Source organism: Stylophora pistillata, chromosome 5 (assembly GCF_964205215.1).
Source record: "Stylophora pistillata chromosome 5, jaStyPist1.2, whole genome shotgun sequence".
Lineage (NCBI taxonomy): Eukaryota > Metazoa > Cnidaria > Anthozoa > Scleractinia > Pocilloporidae > Stylophora > Stylophora pistillata.
This window is the reverse complement of record NC_142523.1, coordinates 40142665-40164698: the sequence shown is the minus strand read 5'-3', so window position 1 is coordinate 40164698 and position 22034 is coordinate 40142665. Positions and strand designations below refer to the sequence as shown.

General features: G+C 38.0%; 1 protein-coding gene across 2 annotated transcripts in view; it reads right to left on the bottom strand.

Annotated features, from left to right (window-relative positions):
* Positions 1-2351: 2351 nt before the first annotated feature.
* The window catches only part of LOC111335751 (rRNA-processing protein UTP23 homolog), a 23655-nt gene continuing 3972 nt past the window's right edge, over positions 2352-22034 (bottom strand). The window contains exons 6-9 of one of the 2 annotated variants that reach the window (XR_016001142.1): positions 20149-20316; positions 19350-19444; positions 7838-7889; positions 2352-2565 (exon numbers count right to left, since the gene is read on the bottom strand). Coding sequence is in view for 1 of the 2 variants with exons in the window: in XM_088759900.1 (XP_088616026.1) it covers positions 19355-19444; positions 20149-20316 (258 nt within the window). In the remaining variant the exon portion in view is untranslated. The remainder of the gene's footprint in view (positions 2566-7837; positions 7890-19349; positions 19445-20148; positions 20317-22034) is intronic. The other variant, XM_088759900.1, reaches the window with a different exon arrangement.

Here is a 22034-nt window from a genome sequence, read left to right as displayed (position 1 = left end):
CTTTTTTTTGTATCAAACGTTTTTAAATGCTCTCTAACAAACGTGGCGAAAATTTAACTCTAATTTCGTTTTCAGTCTGACGAGATCTGGGGAAACAAATCTTACACGTGCCGACCGCATGCTGTCTGCGTGAAAAAGTTCGTTTACACAAAAAGATTAGATTGGTTAGCTAGAGTAAACTATAACACGAACAAAGAAGCACCCTTTCTTTCAGTTTTCGTGTTTTGATGATAAAAAAGAGAAATACACGCACGATATCACCCATGTCATCACATGATGAAGTGTTTACACCACTGTTTTTTTTTTTAGTTTTTGTTCCGGCAAAATTTGGCGGGAAATTAATTGGGAGCGAAACTGGCTCAGACCCATCTATACCGTGTCAAGGTCATATAGGATTAAATCATGATACAAATCTTGAAAATAAAACATTTTTTGTTTAGATCTACAAACGGATGTACGTGCAGATGAATAAATTTGCTGTATGTCGCAGGGCTATTTCGCTACAGAACAACCTCCTACCGACATTAGGGACAACTTGGAGACAGAAAAAAATGAATTTTTCTTGAGATAAATATCTGGATTTCTCCGACAGCCTTTAAACAAAGAGTCCTCACTTTCTTGTATAATCCTTTCCGGAGACAATGGCAGTCGTCTATACGACTTATTATCTGATATGGAAATTATTTCACGTCACATATGTACGTGTGTGTGTTATACACACGTGCCTTCTGTTGATGAGTGTTTTTAATGATTAATTCTTCATTATGGGCGAGGATCCAATCGACACCGGTTCCTTCCATATTAACATCAACAAAATAAAACACTAACCTGTACCAAATAGATTCTGTTTTTTGCGACCTTGCGAGAAAATGCAACGTTAATTGCAACGGTGCTACATCATAACAATGCGACTACATAAATAAAAAAGTGAAAGTGAAAGCGCGCTCATCATGTTCGACCTTTTTTTTTCTTTGTTCTTTTTTTAAACAAATGGGTGATGGGTCAAGCGACAACATCGCGTCTCATGAAAAAGGAAAAAAAGGAAGAGGGGTATAATCTGTACCTTGCTCCAGGGTTGTTATTCATAACCCGTTAATTTTTGCTATTTCAAAGCGGTATAATGAGACTCCCAAGGTTAAACGCTACGGATAGTAATTCGGACTTTTGTTTTCTAAGCTGTCAAACTCCAAGCCTTCCTTATTTATGTGACCGATTCCTTATTTATGGAATCTTATCTATGTGACCGAATGAATGCTGTGACGACTACTACAAAATGATGGTTCTTAGCAACGTCGCTCAGGCTTTTTCGCAACTCAGAGAATGAAAACAGACCTAGGTGTGACATCGGGAATTGAAACAGAATAAAACTGGTCAGTGACCCGGTAAAAAGTTGTACTTCTCTGGGGCGGGGGGATCCAGGATTTAGTCAAGGGGGGTTCGGAGAATTGTTCCCCTCCCGAGGGGTCCGAGATTTTGAAAATTAGGTCTTCGGCAACATGATTTTCAGCGTTCTGAGGGTCAATTTAGGGGGGTTCGACCGAGCCATCCCTAGATCCGCCCCAGCTTCTTTGGAAATTGTAAACTGTGTAAATGGCTGACTACTTATAGTTCGTCAACGTTCGAGTCACCAGTAGTGCGTGACGTGCCACACTTATGCAACTTGTTATGCAACGTGACTTTGTTATGTAACGTTCAACAGCAAACGAACCTCTGCCCCACATCAACAAACTATACGTCCACATGTGTACTTTCTAACTTCGAAGATTTTTTTTTTTTTTAAACTCGGACTTTTGATCTCCATGACAATAGCCATCATTTTGACCTTCATCTTTAATTTTAATTTTTTTTTCCACCAAACTATCGATGTCAAAATTGACCGGGTTCGCGATAATAAGATTTAGAAGCCCGAAATACGATTTAAAATTCTTCAACCGTGTTAACAGGTGACCTCGCTTTACAAGTGTAAAACGATCGAAACACAAGAGGAAGATTATCAGGGAAAATCTGCAATATTACGATTTACTATGTAACCTCTCAAGCGTAATCACTCGTAGAATGAGATTTTACGGTCCTTTAATTGTTTACGAACGCAAAACTTCCAGATGAAGATGAATACAAATTAAAACGTTGCCGTTGCCCTCGCGATGTTCTTGGAATGTTACCAATTGACGTCAACAAATGTTTGATACGACCTTGACTTGGGAATGCGGATTTCCGTCGACTATTATTTTTCACGTCTCATCGATTGTTTCTACTCATCGATGTTACTGAAGAGGAAAAACGGGACAACTCTAGAGTAAGATTGAATTTACTTCCACCATGACTAAAGTAGCACAAATAGCAGTTGGGAATCGCATGGGTAAATTTTTTATTCTGTGTCATTAGTACAACTAGCAAGGTCACATGCCTCATTTCATCACTATAAATGACTTAAGTCTAGGGTACAAAACGACATGGCACTCGTCCAAGGTGCGACACATTTAAAAATGTCACGCTCTGCCGACCACAGATTTCACTAGAAGGACGACGAACTGAAAAACAGCACATTGATGTGATCCGTGGTTCCTGTTAAAAAGGAAAAAAAAATGCTTGCGTTACTTTTGAAAGGAAAACAGAATTTTCCGGTTACTTTACCCTGGGTTATGCGAAGAGTGAGGTGGGGGGGGGGGGGGGAGGGAACGTAAGGATGTTCGTCGTCACGTCCGGTTTTCATTCGGTTTAAAACAAAGAAATGATATTACAGTATGGAAAGCGTACGAGGTGAGACCGAAAACAAAACTGGGGAAATCATGCGACCGCAGTGCGTGGAAATTATTTACATGTGACTATCACATGAATGTATTCTCTTGGAAGAAAACATTCCTTCGAACTCTGTGTCAACTATCAGTAATAAAAAGTTTCCCCACAACGAGTCAAATCGGCAACAAGGGTGATGGCAAGTCCACAACTACACCTTCCGTCTTATTTGAAAGGATTACCGTTGGCAAAACAATCTCTAAATACATTTGTTTGTGTACCAAAACGAAAGTGAAAGACATCAATTTTTGGGAACTTTTTGTTAATAAGATTTGTTTCGATATCAACAAAACTTTATTCAATAACTTCCCTGTCTTTAGGAGACATCATCTTTTCTCATGCTTTCCTATATCTCACGAAAAAAAAAATCCGCCATAACTTCGAATAGAGAAAATAAAAAAAAAAAGTTCAAATAAAAATGAATTGTCGGGATTCTTCCATACGCGACATCTATTCCACAAAACATGCTAAAACAAAAAAAAAAAAAACTACAAGAATTTCAAAATCGACTAGACCAAGTTAATCCTTGTCGGCTAGTTTGTTGCATAAAGCCAAGAGTAGAAAAACTGCTGATAAAAAAAAAAAAAAAAAAAAACACTTAACTTGAGAGAAACCGACAAAAAAAAAAAAAAAAGAAAATGATAAATCGTGCTACTGTTATGCCCTCATTGTCGTAACTTATTGATCGATTGAAGGTTCGGCATCAACATCAACGCGGGCAAATTTCATCGTGTCAAAACAATTCTAACAAAGCCGTCAAGGTTGTACAAGGTTGTAATATTTTCCGAGGAAACAAGATCTTGCGCATTTTGCAACAACCACTTTGAATCCAACTGAGTATAACGCATGCTTTTCCTTGCGTTTACGGCAAAACAATATCGCTCTTTGGGTTTACCACTTCAAGTTAGTGTTGTGTTCGGACTTGTCAAATCCGAGAACCTTATCGCTGAAAGTCACTTTGAAACAAGTGTCTTGAATCTCATCGATACTATAAACGTCTTTCTGTAAAGCTTACTGGAAAAAGCTTTACAAAGACTTCTAACCTGATTAGGTGACGATCTGCCAGAAGCACTCACTACTTTTCGGTTTTTTCCATAGAATATTTAGACGGACTGTTTGTGAAAGCGTTTTGATAACATTCATAAGTGTAGCCAATATTCCCCCTTTCCTAGAGACAGCGGGAGGCTTCTTTAAACCCGCGCAGTAAAAGATAGGGAAAACGAGCATAAATTTGAAAACGTGTATTGCTGACAGCGCGATAAATTTACTCTAAAATTAATATCGAAATATCAACATCGCCCCATCATTTTCCGTAAATGTTGTTGTTTTTGATGACTCTCCGCCCAAAGACTAATTCACCTTTAATTGAAGAGAACAATCGCCAACAAATCATATGGTTGAAGCTGTTCAGGGATGCCGGTACTTTAAAATGCCAGGATGAAATTTCAACTCATAACCTCCAAATCGATCTCTTTGAGACAAAACGTAGTTAGCGAGAACAGAAATCAAAAGAACTCTTATCTCGGAAGGATTTAGTTGAATTTCCTCCCTGTATTGCTCATGACACATTAAATTTAGTAATCTCGAACGTGTGGCAGCGAGATCAGTCTATAAATATCCAACACAAAACCCTATTGTTTTGCCACAAAGAGAACTTGAAACTCCCAACTTTTGGACAGTGCGAGTCGTTTGCTAATCTGTAACAAAATCCTTAAATGAATATAAACACCAAATCAAAATCGAGTTTTCCTTCAAGAAGTCTCCTTTATTACAAAAAATAAGACCATTGTAACAATTTTCTTTTCCATCGTCGAATTGATGCAATTCACGCAGCCACACAGAATTGTCTGGTCTTAAGCTGCTGGTAACCAAAAACCTTTGAAAGGCGAATTAACATTACATTACAAATCTGTCGCATTTTCAGCGTATGTAGAAATAATATCATTTAGCTACTTACATATTTACATACGACTTTGGGTGATTATTTACAAAAAAGTTTGATATTTTACAAGAGTCTACAAAGTATTGCGCTGGTTCGATTAATTTAACGGGCTGGATGTAGAAAAGCACCATTAATATTTCCTATTGTTTTGTATTTTCTGTGGCAAAAAGAACATTATTAATATTAAAGAAATTAATCAGAGAAAAAGTTTGGTACCCGCCAAGAAAGAAACCATCTAGAACTCTAAGGTTTCGTGATAAAAGCGCGCGGTTGGGTTTATAAAAAGCAGGAACCTAACTAAATCTTTTTCTGTCACAATACAAATCGACCTAAACTAAAAAAATTGCATACGAAAGACAATAAGAACGTGAATGTTGCCCTGTCCCGACAGCATTGAAGAGAATTAAGTTTTCGCTCGAAGCATACGACATCAGTTCGCCAGCAAACCAAGCAACGTGACTTCAGCGATCTCTTCATAAAAGTTTCCGGAAGACAAATGTCAAGGTCGATGATTTTTATCCTTTACCCTAATTTTTTTTCCCGATTAGCCTGTGTCATTCAGAAAATACAATATCACTAATGATTTCGCGAGTCACAGTCGATCAATTAACCAATGATGCCAGTCAGCGCTGACGAGTAAAAAGATGAGAGAAAAAAAACAACATATTTCGATGAATTAAAAATTTTGACCTTCGTTTGAAAGTTGCGCAATATACAGTGACAGCAAACTACGGAAAGCTAACGCCAGTATTTGAATGTCACTTGATATCTGTTATTTAGCTGAGCTCAATAAAATTAAGCAGATTTTTAAAACAAAATCAGAGCACATCTTCTTCGACAGAACGGTCGGGCCGGGCTTTCAAACGTTTCATACCACGGTTGAGCAGCGTTTGTTGTTATGGAAAATCGATTTTCGTTCTCTCCGCTGTAACATCCTGATCTGCGAAGTGAGATGAATCCCATAGCTTTTAATCTTGTGTTTGTCAACAATGGGGCGATGAAACATGAGCCATCAAGTACAAAACCAAACACAGTTGTGCTCGATGTGCCAGTCTCGAAGCTAGTGTCGTATTGCGTGAAATAAAAATATTTTCCTTCGCCGTGCGATTCGATCATCTTCAGGGCTAGCAAGAGAATGCGTAGTGTCATCTGTAAATGAGAAAAAAAGGGAAATAGAGATTATTTCAGTATTTCTAGAGCGTTACGATCGCTGAAAAAAATTCTAAGGCGAAGGGCAAAGACTATGATTATTACAGTATCATTCCCGCGCTATTAAAAAAGCGGACAGTATGCGATCAAGTCATGGTTATAAATATCTACAAATAACAAAATTGTTTTCATCGCTTCCAAGCACTTACCTCATGAGTGAAACAACACGACAAAAAGACTTTCAAGTGTTGAGCAGATTCCACACAAGTCTCCCAACAACGAAGACGCCGGCAACAGCACACATCGCCTTGATTGCGTCAACAACAATGGCCTGTTCTTTGTCAACTCGCTGTCGTCTAGCGGATGCTTCAAGATCATCCGCGATCTTTCGAAGCTCCCTTCCCACCGAAATGCACGCTCTCCGTTGTGATGGAGACTCGTCGGATGATAGAAAGAGTGTGGATGCCATCCAGATACTTGCACTTTGGAAACAAGACATTCTTATTTTCACCACAAGTTTGCTTTATCTCTGATTTCGTATCTGCTCGTCTTCTGGAGGTTTAATATGGTCTAGCGCTCGCTCGTGCCAAACACACGACTTTATTGCTTCAGTTAAACTAAATTTTGATTGACACCCATGAGCAAGCTCTGATTGGATGCTTACGTGACGAGTGTCATGCCACTGACTTCACGGTCAATGAAAACAAAAGGGGCCCCACTCTTGTGCTAAATTCGTCAAATTAACTCATGCACACATTTTTGCAGTTTCCAAACTCACGTATTTCACGACAATGCTGCGCGACCTTGGGAATTCCCTGAACGCAATATATGTAAACAGTCGAATAACGGGTCTATGCACGACGAATAAAGAAACCGCACACACACCAGCCCTAAGAAACAGCCACAGATCTAGCATCCCCTCCCTCGAATAAATCCTCTAAGTTCGCCACAACCAGATGTATCTTTCGGTCAAGTTTGACCGGGCGTTATGGTTTCCACGCAATCAAAACAAAACTTCTTTTTCAGACGTGACTTCACATTGACCTAAATTATCATACGCAGATCAACGTAGTTCACATGAAAAGCGGTGACCCAAATCACAGCCCAAGAACACAGCTTTTCTGAAGTGCACTAGAAATCGGGGCTAATATAACTCATGGCTTTAAGCCAATGTTGGCTTCTTCGCTTTTATAAATAAAGAAAAACGGGAAGATAAACATTACCGCAAACTTTGATCACAACAGAATTAAAACAGTATGTTGCAATAACAAAATGTTCGGTACCCTCTAAGCAACTTCGAAGTAATTGCTATCTTCAAAGTGACCAGGATAATTTTTTTTCCTTTTCTTATTCAAATGCGACGAAATTACTAGTGCGAAGTTTACGCCAACTCATTATTTGATTTGAAAATGTTTAGAGCAGTGCCATAGCTACAACTGCTGGTATTGAAATAATAATGGCAATTTTCCAGTTTTTGTTTCACCAGTCAACTGACTCATGAATAAAACACCAAGGCGAGAAAAGAATACGTGAAAAAAAAAAAAAAAAAATTCAAGACCTTTTAAGAAGATTAGCGCGACTTAAAATCGTCTCAGAGCCCGTGCGCGTTCACCAGTCTGCGTTTGGTCATCTCAGAGAAATTTGCTTATCGCAATACCGAGGAAGCAGGTTACAAAATTTGAAAATGATATTCTAGTTTTCCTATGTCTTGGCATGCGATCCAGTGGGTTGCTGAATCAGCAGGCGCATAAATTAGGACAGGACATTTTCCAGAGGAGGATCATAACGTCATTAGACGATAAATTCCCTTTCTTTTTTTTTTTTTTCTTCGTGTTTTGGCGTATTACATTGGCCTCTGTTGACTTCGCACTCGACCTTGCAAAGCTTCCGTGGAATGAATCACCCGAAATGAAAGTGAAATATCTGTAGGGCACAAAAAAAAAAATTTACCTGTGTTTTTCGGCCAGAAAATTACCCATTTCCTCCGGCGTGGTTAATGTGCCTGGACAGGAACTTAAAAGATATTATTTTACAAGCCAGCAAATACAAAAACAAAACGCCAACGGCTTACTCAGAATGTCATTGATGATGAACCTAAAAGACTGTTTAGACTAGGTAAAATTACTATTTTTAAAATTCTGTTATTCAAACATAAACATTAATTTCGACATTGGAGTTCGAGAAGGCCTTATTGACTACACTTTGAGAAGTATGCGTGCATCAGTAAGTCGAGCGCTGAGGTATATTTTAAGCAAATTTGGCGAACAATCAGCTTTGGCAGACAAGAACACTTGTCTTTTGACGAGATTATACAAGAACAAAAACAAAACCCGTAGTTTTCCTCGCTGGACAATCGGCCTTTTACATGATCAAATTCTACAAGATTGACGGACTGTTGGATTGAAAGTATCAAGAAAGACCACCATCTGTGAATATCCCTCGAGATTCGTAAGTTTGTCGTCAGTGAAACTAAACCAAGAAAGATAGCCGCGGATTCGTCGAACTTAAGCGCAGCGCTAAATATATCTAAAATCACTAAAGGGATTACTGCTGAAATCAGGCTAAGCCATGAATCAAGAATCAACAATCGAATAAGCTTTGGGCCGCTAAATTCCCCCTAATTTCTTAACAAGGTCACCTCTTTCACCAACAAACACACGACAAGATTGTCCGCGGTATAACGAGTGGTTTTTCAACTGAATGTTTGAATCAAACACTACCCGGTTTTGTTGTTGACATAAAAAAAAAGAGAATTAAAAAAGCCGTAATTAAAATTAAATAAATTAATAAAGACCACAGCATAAAGGGAAACAAAAAAACGCATTTGAATTTAAAAGGCTCTCGAAGGGTTTCCTGGCTTTGAGAGCATGTTCCTCCGCCTTCGCATGGGTTTTTCCTTCATGTCAAAAAGATTAAAAACAAAAGTTCGATCTCAAGAAGCTGTCACGTGGAAATGACGTCGCAACCAGTGTTCGCCCACGATCTTCACTCACTTTCAAAACAACGGAAGAAAGATGCAAAAATACACTAAACAAAATTCATGCCCCAACGCCCTCTCGAGAATATTTGTCCTCGAGTCTAAAGTGAAAGCATCAAGTTCAATTTTGTATTGAATTTGAATGGATTCTGATAGCGTAAACCATTTAAAGTTGGAAAGGTATCGAACTATCTCCAAGACAAAGCTGTCTTCTAATACTAAATTGTGCAACACTGCATGTTGTACTTTGGGTTTTGTGTGTTGCTAACACTAAAAACCATTTCCGAAAAGGAAACGTTTGTCTCCATGCTGTAAAATTATTTCAGGCCAACGTAAACAACCTCGTCGTTGCCCTGTTATCGCAAACAATAATTTGAAGCGAACACACTCGATTATGTCTTCCACTAGACAATAAGTGTTTTGATTTTGATCAAAGATTCTTACAGTTCGAAGCGAGGCAATATCGCAATCATAGCCATTGGCATAAACTCAAAATCTCGGGCACAACTGTTTCTTTAGGCAAAAACAATGCACTCCTCCTCCCATATCACAGGCCGTTGCTAGCGAAGTGGGCAAGCCCGCTTTTTGAACAAAAGGTGACTGTTCCGCGGCGGTGGATTCTTCTCGAGAACCTCGCGAATCTAATCAAAGACAGCCGCAATATCAGGTTAAAGCTTAACTCCAATTGTGGCTTTCAACGTGAAAGCCGAAATGGATCTTCCTTGCTGAATGGTGGCTCTGTGCATTACTGTCGGTAATTATTACAAAAAGACAAATTATCGTTGCAAAAATAGCGTCAAAGTATCGCCGAAAATACCTCAATATCTTCACCCCTTGTAATTTGTCTTAAGTGGAAGAGCTGAAACGATGGCAGACTGACGCCGGACAAGTGGTATCTTTTGTAAACGTTACTTCGCTTCGCTAATGTCAAAGACAAGTTAATTAACGAGGGGTTAATAAGTCTGGAGCACAATCCTTTTCACTGCAGACCTGCTCTAAGTTCAAGATCTACTGATCGATAAAGGACGAAGAAAAAAAAACCTGCTCATGTTTGAATCAAATCTCCATACAAAAACAACACAACACAAGTGTTGTATTAGGGTTTTTCAGGCCCAATCTAAAATGGAAGTACTGTTACTATGGAAAAGCAGTTTCTTTGTCAAAATGGCTCAACTTCCAGACCGATACAATCTTTAAAAAGTGGATTCTTTGCAGAGCAAGCTATGGCTACAATCCAAATCTAGCTACGTAAGAACAAAAAGAACCCTTCTATTATTTTGTGTGATTTAATTAAAACCCCACAACCTATTCCAGTTCACTACACTCGGACAAAAGATGTTTACCTAAAAATTGTTTTGACGCACTTTGGACCAACGATATTTGCTCGTGTTAAGTTCCACCCTACACAACCTCCGACGCAGAGCACAATAAAGCTGTTTGTTCGGTGCATGCATCACAACGACAAAAGCAATTTTCTTTTCAAGTTTAACCGATATACCACAACTTGGAATTAAAATTCAACCCTTTAAGCAATTAACCTTGATTAATTGCTAAAATCGCAGAAAACCATTGTTTCTTTCTCAACCGCCGGAAACACTTAAATTTTCACGGTGTATTGCCACAGTTGTTGCTTCAGCAATGAGGACCGAGTCATTACGGAGAGATAAACCTGTAATTTCTCTTTTCAAAACAATACTAAGATGTGCCTTCCTGTGGAGAGAATCGCTACATTTATCAGGTAAAAAATGACACCATTTCGTTTTCTCAGAGATTTACTGTATTGGCCAGAGCGGTTAAATAATCTTGGTTATCTAAAAGTAGTTTCCTTCGATTTCTAGGCTTTTAAAAACCTGAAACTTCCTTCATTATAATTTCTTATGGACTTAGAAATCCTCAACCACGGGCACAATCGAAGCATCAGTTTTTCCCTTTGTGACTTCAATGCAGAAGGAAATTACATATTCTCTCAGAGTCAATTTCGAAACGTGTTAATTAGCAGGAGACTTACTCCTGTCTAATATACCGAAAGTGGAAACATATCCTTTTAACACTCAGTTCCTCGAAGGAAGCTTTCAAAATGAGTTTGAGGGAAAATCACTTGAAAACACAACTGCTACAGACCAATTAACCCTCAAATTACAGACTGTAATTTTGGCAACATATGGACATACATGTTTATTGGAAGCTCTTTGCTGAAGATCCTGACATCAAAACACAAAATGTCTGATACAAAAAGGTTATATCATGATCGCTGAGCGACATGATTCATCTGTTTGGATCACAAAAACCTTTACATTTTAAACAAAGCAAATCTCGCCTAGGCTACATCAGACAAACAAGCAGATATAAGGCAATTTTTTCTTTCGTTTTTTTCCGGCTTGTATTAATGTTGAGCGTGATCTAAATTTGAGAATATGGCGAAAGGCTTCTCACTGCAAAAGGACAAAGTGGAATTTAACACGTAGAATTCTGACAAACTGAAAATGTGAATTTCCTAAACGAAATTTTGCAGTGACATGCAAGGTCAGCAGTTTCGATCCCCTAAAATTTATGCACACAAATGAAAAGAACAATAAATTCGAATGACGATTGGGAACTACAAATAGCGTTTCAAGCCTGTTTTCCTTGCTACACGTTGTTATATAATTGTAAACTTCGCAAGCCATGGACATTTCGTTTTATTTTTTGTAATGCATTAAAATGAATGTTACGCTTTGTCGCTTTGCAATTTGATTTGTGAATAACACCTTACTTCAAGGGATCCGTAAAATTTACAAAAGCTACGAGGCAGTATTCTAGTATTTCCGTATAGAAAGACGCGACAAGTTGTGTAAAGCGTTCTTGGCGATGAGAGTCACATCCCTCATACATGCCCATTCCAAAAAGCAAATTTAGAGGCGATATTGCGAAAAGGTGTGTCAAAAATAAACCCTGGTGGGTGACTGTTCAAAAGAAAGCTCTCCCTCTGTCGTGATCAGGGAGTTTCGACCTTAAATTTGCATTTATCCTGCAAGTGGCAATTCAAAACGGTTAACGGTACTTCCATGCGGTGTAGTTCATTTTAATGATTAATAAAGGTTCCTTGCGTGTATTTTTCTAATGGTATTTATTTCAAACGGGTGGATCGCCTGCAGTTAAACCAAACGCCTAATTGAACGTTTAAAAATCTGGGTTTCCATGAACAATGGATAGGGTTTGTAATGGTCGCGCGACATGTCAAAACAAATCCTTTTTAGCTCATTGCTTCGTAAAGTGTCCAGCTGTGTCAGAACCACAAGTTTTTATAGAACTCACTCTTCAATTTGAGTTTGACTTTCGAGAGCGAACGGAAACGATGTGGTCAAAAGACGACATATTCAAAACAGATCGCCATTATCCTTGGAAAATCAGCGTATGACCTGGTGACCTCGTCGCTTGTTTTCGCGAGAAGAAAACAATCAAAAGCAATACGGCTTCGTGGCTAGTAACACGCAAAGGCTAAGGGGCACAGAAACACCTGACAATGCAAGAAAGAAACACTGCGATTCCATACGAAAAAGTCAAAATAACAACGTGTTTCCGGTCTGGTCAAAATATGTGCTTCGTTTGAAATCAACTTCGACCGTCGCGTGGTCGAAAACGAAAACATCATAGGCATGATTCTACGTTCTATGAAAAACGGCAGAAATCTCTGCGGACTAATCACCGTTTTGCGTGCTTCTCTACAGCAGTCCGTTCACAATATAGTCACGCGAAATAACGTACAATAGACTAATTAAAGGCTTATAGAAATTAAACTGTAAAAACAAAAGCAAAAACCCCCAACACATAAAACCTATCACTGTTTTCTAATATTACTTAACAACAGGGCGCGAAAGAGCTCAAACGGGTTCTCGTAAATTCATATCTGAGAGGTGCTATTTTTAATTTTTAATCCTCTGTCCACCAGGGAATCCTAGCTCAAACAACATGCTGTTAAATAACAATAAAAACGTTCTGGTTTCTACAACGATAATGGTGTGGTAACCGACCTATAGAATGAAAGAGGGCACGGTTTATTCAACTTTCTCCCGGTACGCAAGGTTTAATAAAACACGGGTGAAATTTCGCCAACGAAAGTTTAAAGGCAACGGAATTATTGTTTCTGTACAATATTATCTTTCATCGCCTACTCTCTCGACAACCAAACATCCATAGTCATAAAGGAGGCATTTCTTTCGCATAGGTCAGACGATATATTGAATTGGGAAAGTAAGTTTTTTTACGGAATCCACACATACAGAACTTGAAACATCAGTTCTAGAGTCAAACGCTAGTACAGTTGTGTCAGCCCGGAATTCTGAATCTGTAAAGAGTGGGTCCTGTTACACAGGAAATTTTCTACACCGGGAGAGTTTCGATCGCATCGAACAAGCAGCAAACGACACAACACTAACTTTCGCTATTTATAAGACGTTTGCGAACTCATTTTATTAGACCGAAAATATTTGCATTTGTTGCTCATGAATAATAGACAAATCTTCGTAGGAATTCCTTTTAAGTATTAGAAGAGAAATAAGCAAACACAGAGATACTTTTGTGCCCATTTACTCTTAACGAATACCTCCATAGACGTCTAATTCTAATCGTTTAGGAAACGGGTACAATCTTGAACAATGTACACAAAACTACTTCATAAAGCTTACCTCCAATGAAGGATGCGCTACGGTGATGGCAAAATGCGTTTGTAAGCAACAGTAAGCTAAATTCTATTTGTTTTACCGACGCGTTTGTTGTACTATTCGGTCGGCAGTAATAAAAAAAAAAAAAAAAAAATGAACATTACACGCCATTTTTCGCATAAATTCCACTAATGTAAGCAATATTGTTCGTGTATGTATACTGCGGCCTTACTCACACTTACGTGCGAAATGACGCCAGTTGTTCTTAAACTGAACGTAGCATTCATTAAGCCTGGGGTTGCACTTTAGTTTAACAAGAAAACCTTGCTTCGTCAAGAAACAGCACTGACTGCACAGTTTTTGCCGCGTTTGACTCGAAAGAAACATCTCAGATCTGTCTGCATCACTTCTTTATTTGTTTCCTCCCCAAAGCAGTACAGTTCGTACCTCACACTACATTTCCTTCGATTTGTTACTCTGTTTCGAGGAATTCTCAGCTAAAAAATGCATTTCCCTGTAGGAAGATCGTTCTAAAAATTTCAATGCTGACTTTAAATAAATAACGCTCCTTGACCGGAATATTCCGAAAAACAGGAATTAAATTTGAACATCTCTCTTACGTTTTCTTCATATGAAAATCAAATACGTTCATCCAAGCGAAACCAAAGGGTGTTGTCTTTTTATCACATTATCAATCTTTCAGAAAAACAGTAACGTCAATAGATCTATTAAGTGCAACATCTCAAAAGCAAATAAATCCAGGATGCTTGCAGAAGAAGCTGCATATAAAAAATCGTAAATAAAAAGCAGTTACTTTTTCGAAATGCAAGCCTCGCACTTCGTTGAAAACAGAAACCACTACAAGTAATAATTGAAGATCTTTTTCTTAAACTACATGGAAACGTTATTGCAACCATTCCATCAAAACGCAGACTATTTGACCAAAAAGAATTTGACCAATAAAGAAAAATCATTTTATACTTCTCCTATTTAAGACAATAACAGAAGAAAGAACGTGAAAAAGCCTCGATTTTGGGCTGGTGCCACCTAAGTAACTGGAAGGAAATAATTTTTCTACAACGTGCTTACAACACCTTTTTTTTTCTAATTAAACGGAAGTCCTTGAAATGGGAAGTCCTTCCTCACGAAATCGTGGGCATAAAAAACCCACTACTTTAATTTCCTCTTTATCAAGATTACTAACTCATTAAGAATCTTTTCTTAAAAACCACGACATTTTTAATTGCAAAGTTCCAAAACAAAGCTCGATGGCGAAATGAAAAAAGATGAACACTTCATAAAAATTTACATCACGAAGGATATTTAGACCTCGGTTAACCATGTTACGTAAGTTTGAAGCATTGAGTGGAAACCTACTTCACTTACAAGACTGCTGACACTTTGCCTAAACATAAATTTATAGAGGATTATAAGAGTTTTCTTGGGCAATTGTCATGTGCAAGTTGTCTTGGCTACGCGGTCAGCTATCAACAAATGAAATCCCTCCGATTATCATGATTTTCTTTACAAGAGTAACGCCTTGAAAAATTTCTGTAACTGTGGGAAGGAAATACTTGGATACGAGTACAATTTTAGCGAGCACGTAGTCAGTTGTTTCTAGAGATAGGCACTTCAGTTAATAAGTTTTAAGCAAACAACTCTGATTGTTTTCCGTTTACTTAACAAATTTTTATTTTATAAACTTTCATGTCCTCTAACCCTGTTTATTGCCTTGTATACCTCGAGGATTACCTGAGAAAAACAGCTACGTGATCTAAAGCACGAACCTCAACAAAACTCTGTGCCAAACAATTAAGGAAAGGATCATAGCGTAGGGAAAAAAAAAAACATCGAGATCTTTAAAAATAACACAGAATTAATAACTGCAGCTAGAATCTTCTTTTCGCTGAGTCAACAATTCGGAAATTAAAAAATTTCGCACATGACGTGTTGTCCTCCAGCGCCATAATCCACAAATAGCCTTTCAAGATACGAATTCCGGCGCATGTGATCCTATTATAGATCAAGCGCCTGGCATGATCAGGCGAAAACCCGGTATCACTTTCTAAATCAACAAATAGAGAAAGAAAAATCATTTTGCCAACGGGTAGTTTCCTGAAATGCTGGAATCATAACAAACTTAAAAATAAACCAAATCTATCAAAAACAGAAGCAATTTTTTTTAATAAAAAGAGCTCCCTTCCAACTTATTTTCGGTTAATTTTCAGTTTCTTTTTTCTGTGCTGTCAAGAAAACTTTTAAGAGTTGTATGAACTGGATTTTTGCCTAAAACCCTTAATCATTATCATCAGGGTTAGAAAAAGTTTATGAAATGCAACGCCAAATTTCCAGAACTGTTACTGTGAAAATTTTCAGCATGCCACGAAAAGAGAAAATATACGGCCTTAAACAAACAAGTTCTACATGTTGGGTGACAGTGGTTTACAAAGACAAAATTTTAGATCAGGAAACTTCGACGGCTTTTGAAAGTCCAGTATTTCGTTGCGCAAAGCAGTATCCTTTGTATAAAAACGAAATGACATCAATTTTGCACGAAAAGGATTTATTTCTCAGCATCACGAGCCTTAAATACAAAAGATTCCACATTCAAGAGTCAAGATTGGATTTGAATAACTTCTACGTTTCTATTTTTAGATGTTACTCAGGTTTCGAAATGTCATGGTAATACAGAAAGTATTTGAGGCATTTCACGTTTGTACTTAAAACACGCGTTTAAAAATAAACAACAAAAAAGGCAAAATTTGAGTTACTACATAGTCACTATCACTTTATCACTGCCGGCTAAAAATAGGCCGCTTGACCCCAACTATGCACTGAACAATCTATGAACTTACAGAAAAAAAGGATTTCTACAAAACTAAACGTACCGTGGAAGGAAAGAGATTAAAACATTAATTTAGTGACGCATTTAACTGATGACGGTCGACTTAAGTTTCGTAAGGACTGAATATTTTCAAGCGTTACGCACTTCCTTGAAAATGGAATTTCTAGAATGTTTCAACCTACGATGATCTCACTTTGCAATACTCACTTAAATCATGGAGAAATAATTTCTTTCCCTTTCTTTTTCGGTATCCAAGAGCAAAAATTAAAAAAGAAAGCGACATAGACGATATCATCTTCCATTCCTTGTAGCATTAAAAATAATTTTGGGGAGTGTTTTTCTCTTCTCTTGAGAGAGGAACAGATTTCCGCGGTCCCAATAGTCTGAAATTTTTGATGGGGACTAGTTTTTACAATTTTTTGTCCAAGCTAGTGGAAGAAATTAAATACGTTCACTTTTTCTTTATTACTAGTTGAGTCACAGCACCCTCTTCTTGAAAGCACCGATCACAACAACAAAATCAAACAAAAATCCTCTTCTTCTCTCTTAAAGCTTTTGCCAGCTTCTCTCGTCGACTTCGATAATTGTACTTTTGGTAGCGTTTTAGTACGAGGGATCATTTTAATGAAGCATTGGCTTTTTTTGACGGTATAAGGGCTGTCCGCTAAAATCCTAAATATCAGCCGACAAAATCTTTCTGTTATAAGTTGTCTACTGAATAGAGGCTCTTCCACCTTCGTTGCTCAAAGACTCGCGAGTTATAGAAACAAGAGCTTTTGTTGTTTTAAATAATTAACTTAAAAGTATTGAAACGACAAATTAAATGGCCAGGAAAACAGAGAGATAAAGAAACACCTTTATTGCAAAACGGAAACGGCAAAGTTGAACCAATGATTCGATATCTCCTCTTTAAATCTTCCAGTAAAACCAAACGACAAACAAACAAAACACATCAACGAACCTACAGGCAAGTGGAAAAGGTTTAGTTCGTGGCGCTTGGCGCTTAAAAGCGTGCGTGCGTGCGTGAAGCATGTTCGAAACCTTCCGATTACAAAATAGCAGTCCAAGATTACCAATAAAAGAAAAGTAAAACGTCAAACGGAATAATATACTGTGCTTTAAAGGAAAGTAAAAACAGGAGCCGTTTTATTTCGAAAGTGGTTTTGCCTCGGTGCGTGTGCCTGCATCGACAACATAACATAACATAACATAACATCAACTTTATTTCAACACGTTAAGTGTTTAAAGCTTCGCGCTTATGGGGTCGCGCATTTAAACTAGTCCTAAAACTAATATCTATTACAAACTTCCATACAAAATAAAAGTAAGATTACTAATAGTTAATAATTATAAAAAATTGTGCAATACATGTGATATAATCTGCATAAAATATAGTTAAAAATAAAAAGCCTTGATCACAGACACAAACAGAAAGCATCAACGTACAGTGAAAATGCCATCAATTGAAAAAAAAACTTAAAACTGCCTCGTCAAGTTCGGGGGAAAAAAATCCTTTTAACAGGCGATCAATAACGTTCGGGGAAGAATATAAACGCCAAAGGCATTCTTTAATTTTTTTCTCAACGACAATGATGAGTTTGAAACCGCTTTGCATGGCACTGACACGGTTAAAACTGTGGATGAATGAAGAAAAAAATTCCACGAAAAAAATTCCTCAATTACTCTCGGCACTTCGCCTTTGAACTTTATTCTAGGTTAATGAGGGCATGAAAATTAAAACACAACTGGGAAAGACTTGCAAGCCAAAGAACTTCCTCTGCCGAATAAAATCCCTCAATATTTCTAAAACATCACAACAAATTGTTCTAATTCCGTATATGTCCGATTACTTGTACCATTTGTAAAAACTCCTGTTTTGTTGCCTAATTGCTCGCCTCCACTGGCCAATACAGTGCTTCTAATATTTAATGACTTTCGTCGGTCCTCACCGTTTGAGACTTCCCATACCCCCCACTTGCCAACAAAATAAAACTTCCACACAAAAATTCCATAAACAATGCTTACATTTTATCCTACGAAACGCCTTTAGGCCTCGTGCAACTCGTCCCTTATATCAGAGCAAAACTTTGCATACCACTCGCATTTGTAATGAGGGCAAATTTTCTTTCTCTCTTTTCTTCTAGTCGAAACGATGAACAAAAGCAATTTTGTATCCATGTGATTTTGAACAAGTTCGGAAAAACCACAATACTGTTAACGACTGCGAACAAAGATGAGTTACTTCCGTGTCTCAATATTTGCTTTCTGGGGACACCAGTTCAGATCAAAAACAACGAAACAACCAAAAAAAGGCTACAGAAATAACTCGTTACCTACTGACAGAGTTGGCACTCGATATCAGTATTATTCGAGTACGGAGTCGATTTTCACCCTCGACTTAAAAAATTCGAAACTAACTTCGAATAATTGAATTCGAATGTTGACTACTGCTCATTCAACCGAAACACTTTACTATCGCAAAAAAGTAACAACAACAGCAACAACAAAAGCGAGGTATTTTTTTTTTTTCTAACAAAGAGTTCTTCGTTTCAACCAAAAAGAAAAGTACCACCAAGAAAAACTATTGATTGACGAAACGTCGAAAGGAAAAATAAAGTTTCAAAAATGTTCGATAACTGCGAATCTATTCTTTAAAGTTGGTGAAGGGGTTGAAGTAAAATCGAAGCTCTAGGGAAACAACCATTGTATTGAGACAATGCACACGGAATGTATTTCCGCGACTAGAGAACTAGTTATATATAGAACACATACTCTATTTATAAATTTGTTAAAATATAAACGAAATCACGCGTATGGAGATTAAGACAATCCAAAATACAATTGTGGTGAAAAACGTTAACACTAGTAAAATAACCTAACACGAAAGAGCAACCTAAGAGACGTCAGCGAACTACCCTAATACGTTGGCGAAACGATCTGAGCCGTTAGCAAACTGGTCGTTAGCGACACAACTCGTAGGCGAAAGGACTGGTGACAAACCTTGGTTATGTAGGACATTCCAGCATCCGTTCTTGCAGTGCTTGCTGTACGTGCTCGGCCAGTTTTCTTCGTTTTCTTTTACGGATTCGTTTTTTCTAGGTAACAGAGAGCAAAAAGATAGGAGTCCAGTTCGAGATATCCTGGAAAAAATTCTCTACTTATAAACCAAGATTGTTCATCGCGAGTAATTCTTTGGTAAGAAGCGTAAGACTAAATTTATATTGTAGGGGTATCTATAACTTTTTTCCATAAGCGGCTGTGTCCGAAAAGGGGCCGTAAGGCGAAAGCAAAGCACGAGAGCCGGCTCCTAGGCTAATCAGACAGCAATAAAAGGTCTTATTGGCGGTGGTAGACCGCAAGCAACCACCTTTTTTCGAAACCCCTGTTTTTTTCTTGTGCTGAAACAGATTGCAGTGACTTAAATTGAATGCGCCCTTGTGTGATTAACAAAGAATACTTTTGGTGCCCTTTTTCCCGCAATTAACTTCTTCTCCGTGAGAGAAAAAGTGAAGGAGATCTTACGTACACGGCAAACGCGAAACAGGTTACTTTCACGAAGAAACGGCAAAGCGCAACCAACAAAAGTGAAAAATGGCGGGAAAAACAAGGTCACGCGGTCATTCTTGCCATTCACGTTTCACGTAAACGCGGTGCTAACTCTCTCCATTATTAACATTACTATTGCCATAATTGTTCTCGTTACTATTATTATAATTATCATTATTATTATCATTTCTGTTGTAATTATTTTCAACATTTCATTTTTATCATCACAGTATTAACAGCTTAGTATTCCCACTTTAGTATCGTCCCCAGTCTTTCTCTTCTTGCTCTTCAACATGGACAGAGGGTTTGGTCCCCCAGGCATCTTCCGTTTACGTCTCGGTTGAACATCTGTCGTGGTGTCATTCAGTTGATCTAACGTTTCTTTCTCGCGCGCAGAGGGCTGCAGACGGGAAATTTGAACCTTAAACGCAATAGATGGCATTAGCCAGAGTCAAATCAAAGTAACCTGATTGCAGGCGGTAGTTGGTATGCGCGAGATTCAGCGCGGCGAATATAATCGGTCGCCATATTAGACGGGTAGAAGATCTGGGACGAGTGACAAAGCGAAGGGGAGGGGGGAGGGGAGGAAAGCTCAGAAACTCCCTCCCCCTCGCCTTATCACTCGTCCCAGATCTATCACCCGTCCAATATGGCGACCGACTATATTCGCCGCGCTGAATCTCGCGCGTACAATCTACCGCCTGCAAGTAGGCTAAAATGAAGGAAACTAAAAACAACGTAGTTTGGAAGATATGATTCCAACTAGAATGTGGAATAAAGCTAGAGAAAAAAAAAAAAGAAAAGAATAAAAACAATAACGTAAAGAGGCTTAACAATTTACGCCCTTACATCAATATACATATTCTCCCTATCGTTCTCTATACATTTCCTGAGGAGATGACAAGGAGAATTTGTTAAACAATCAAGAGCTTCTTTAGTTGTTGCTCATTTCCTTTATTCTCCTGACCTTAATGTGTGATTTAGGGGTGATATTGTAGAGAGAAATTAGATGCTCGTCATTATTAGAAAAAAATGGGTCAAACTAATGCTTTGCATTTTTTACTTGCGCGCAATTAAAACAGTTACTCTTACTATCTTTGACTGACCAACGCATGCGTGATAGCTGAATAATTTTTCGAAGCCACGAGAGGAAAAACGCATTCCTGTCTTTCTTTGTGTGTAATGAGACCAAAAAGTGAATTCATGGAAAGAAAGAGCAGTAGAAAAGTAGAAACAACAAGAGAGAAATAATGAGGTTACATAATATGAGAAAAATAAACACGGATGTCAAAGGCGCCGTCAAGACTTATGGTGTAAATGCGACGCTTTCTCTTTAGGTCACGCAACGTCGTGGAAAAACAATTGTTCGCTTTCTTTTTCTTTCTTTTTTTTTTTTTTTCTGTGTTAGCCAGGACTAATTTCAACTGTAAATCATGACGGACCTAAGACTTAACTGACATGTACGCAACAAGGCAATAATAAATCATCCGGTCTCACGCAAAGTTAGAAAAAAAAATTATTTGCAGTAATATTAAAAGTACTCGTAATTATAATAAGATGACCAAATGTTCAAGTGGAAGCACGAAAAGAGCCGGTGGTTGTCGCTACAAAGTTCAAAAACCGGTTAAAAACTCAAGTGGAATCGCACAAACTTCGAGTGAACCACTCGACTTACACGTGTTTTTACTTTACTTTGAAGTGCGCTATAGACTTTACACGTGTTTTTTACTCTGTATAAAGTTTTGAATATCTGGAAAACAGGGACTTTGTCCTTTCTCTAATTGTTATGTTTTGAGATATTTTGGAATCAGGTTTCAGCAAATGTTTTCTTTTTTTAACTAAAACAATATTTGGCGAACCAGTCCTTGCAGGTAAACTGCGAAAAAAGAAATGGCAGAAAATAAAACTTTAAAAAAGATCAGTCCCTCTACGAAGGTTAGATTATTGTCTCCCTTATATCGGGCGAGTGCCATTAACAACCGAGATACGAGCTACATATCGACAGCTAGGCAAATTTAAGGGAGTTCTCTGTTCTTCGTATGGAAATTTGATCACACATTTGCCGGTAGATGTTACCGAAGAGTTTGAAGTCTAGCACAACAGAATGAAAATAACGAAATGGAGAGAACTGTTTTCCGA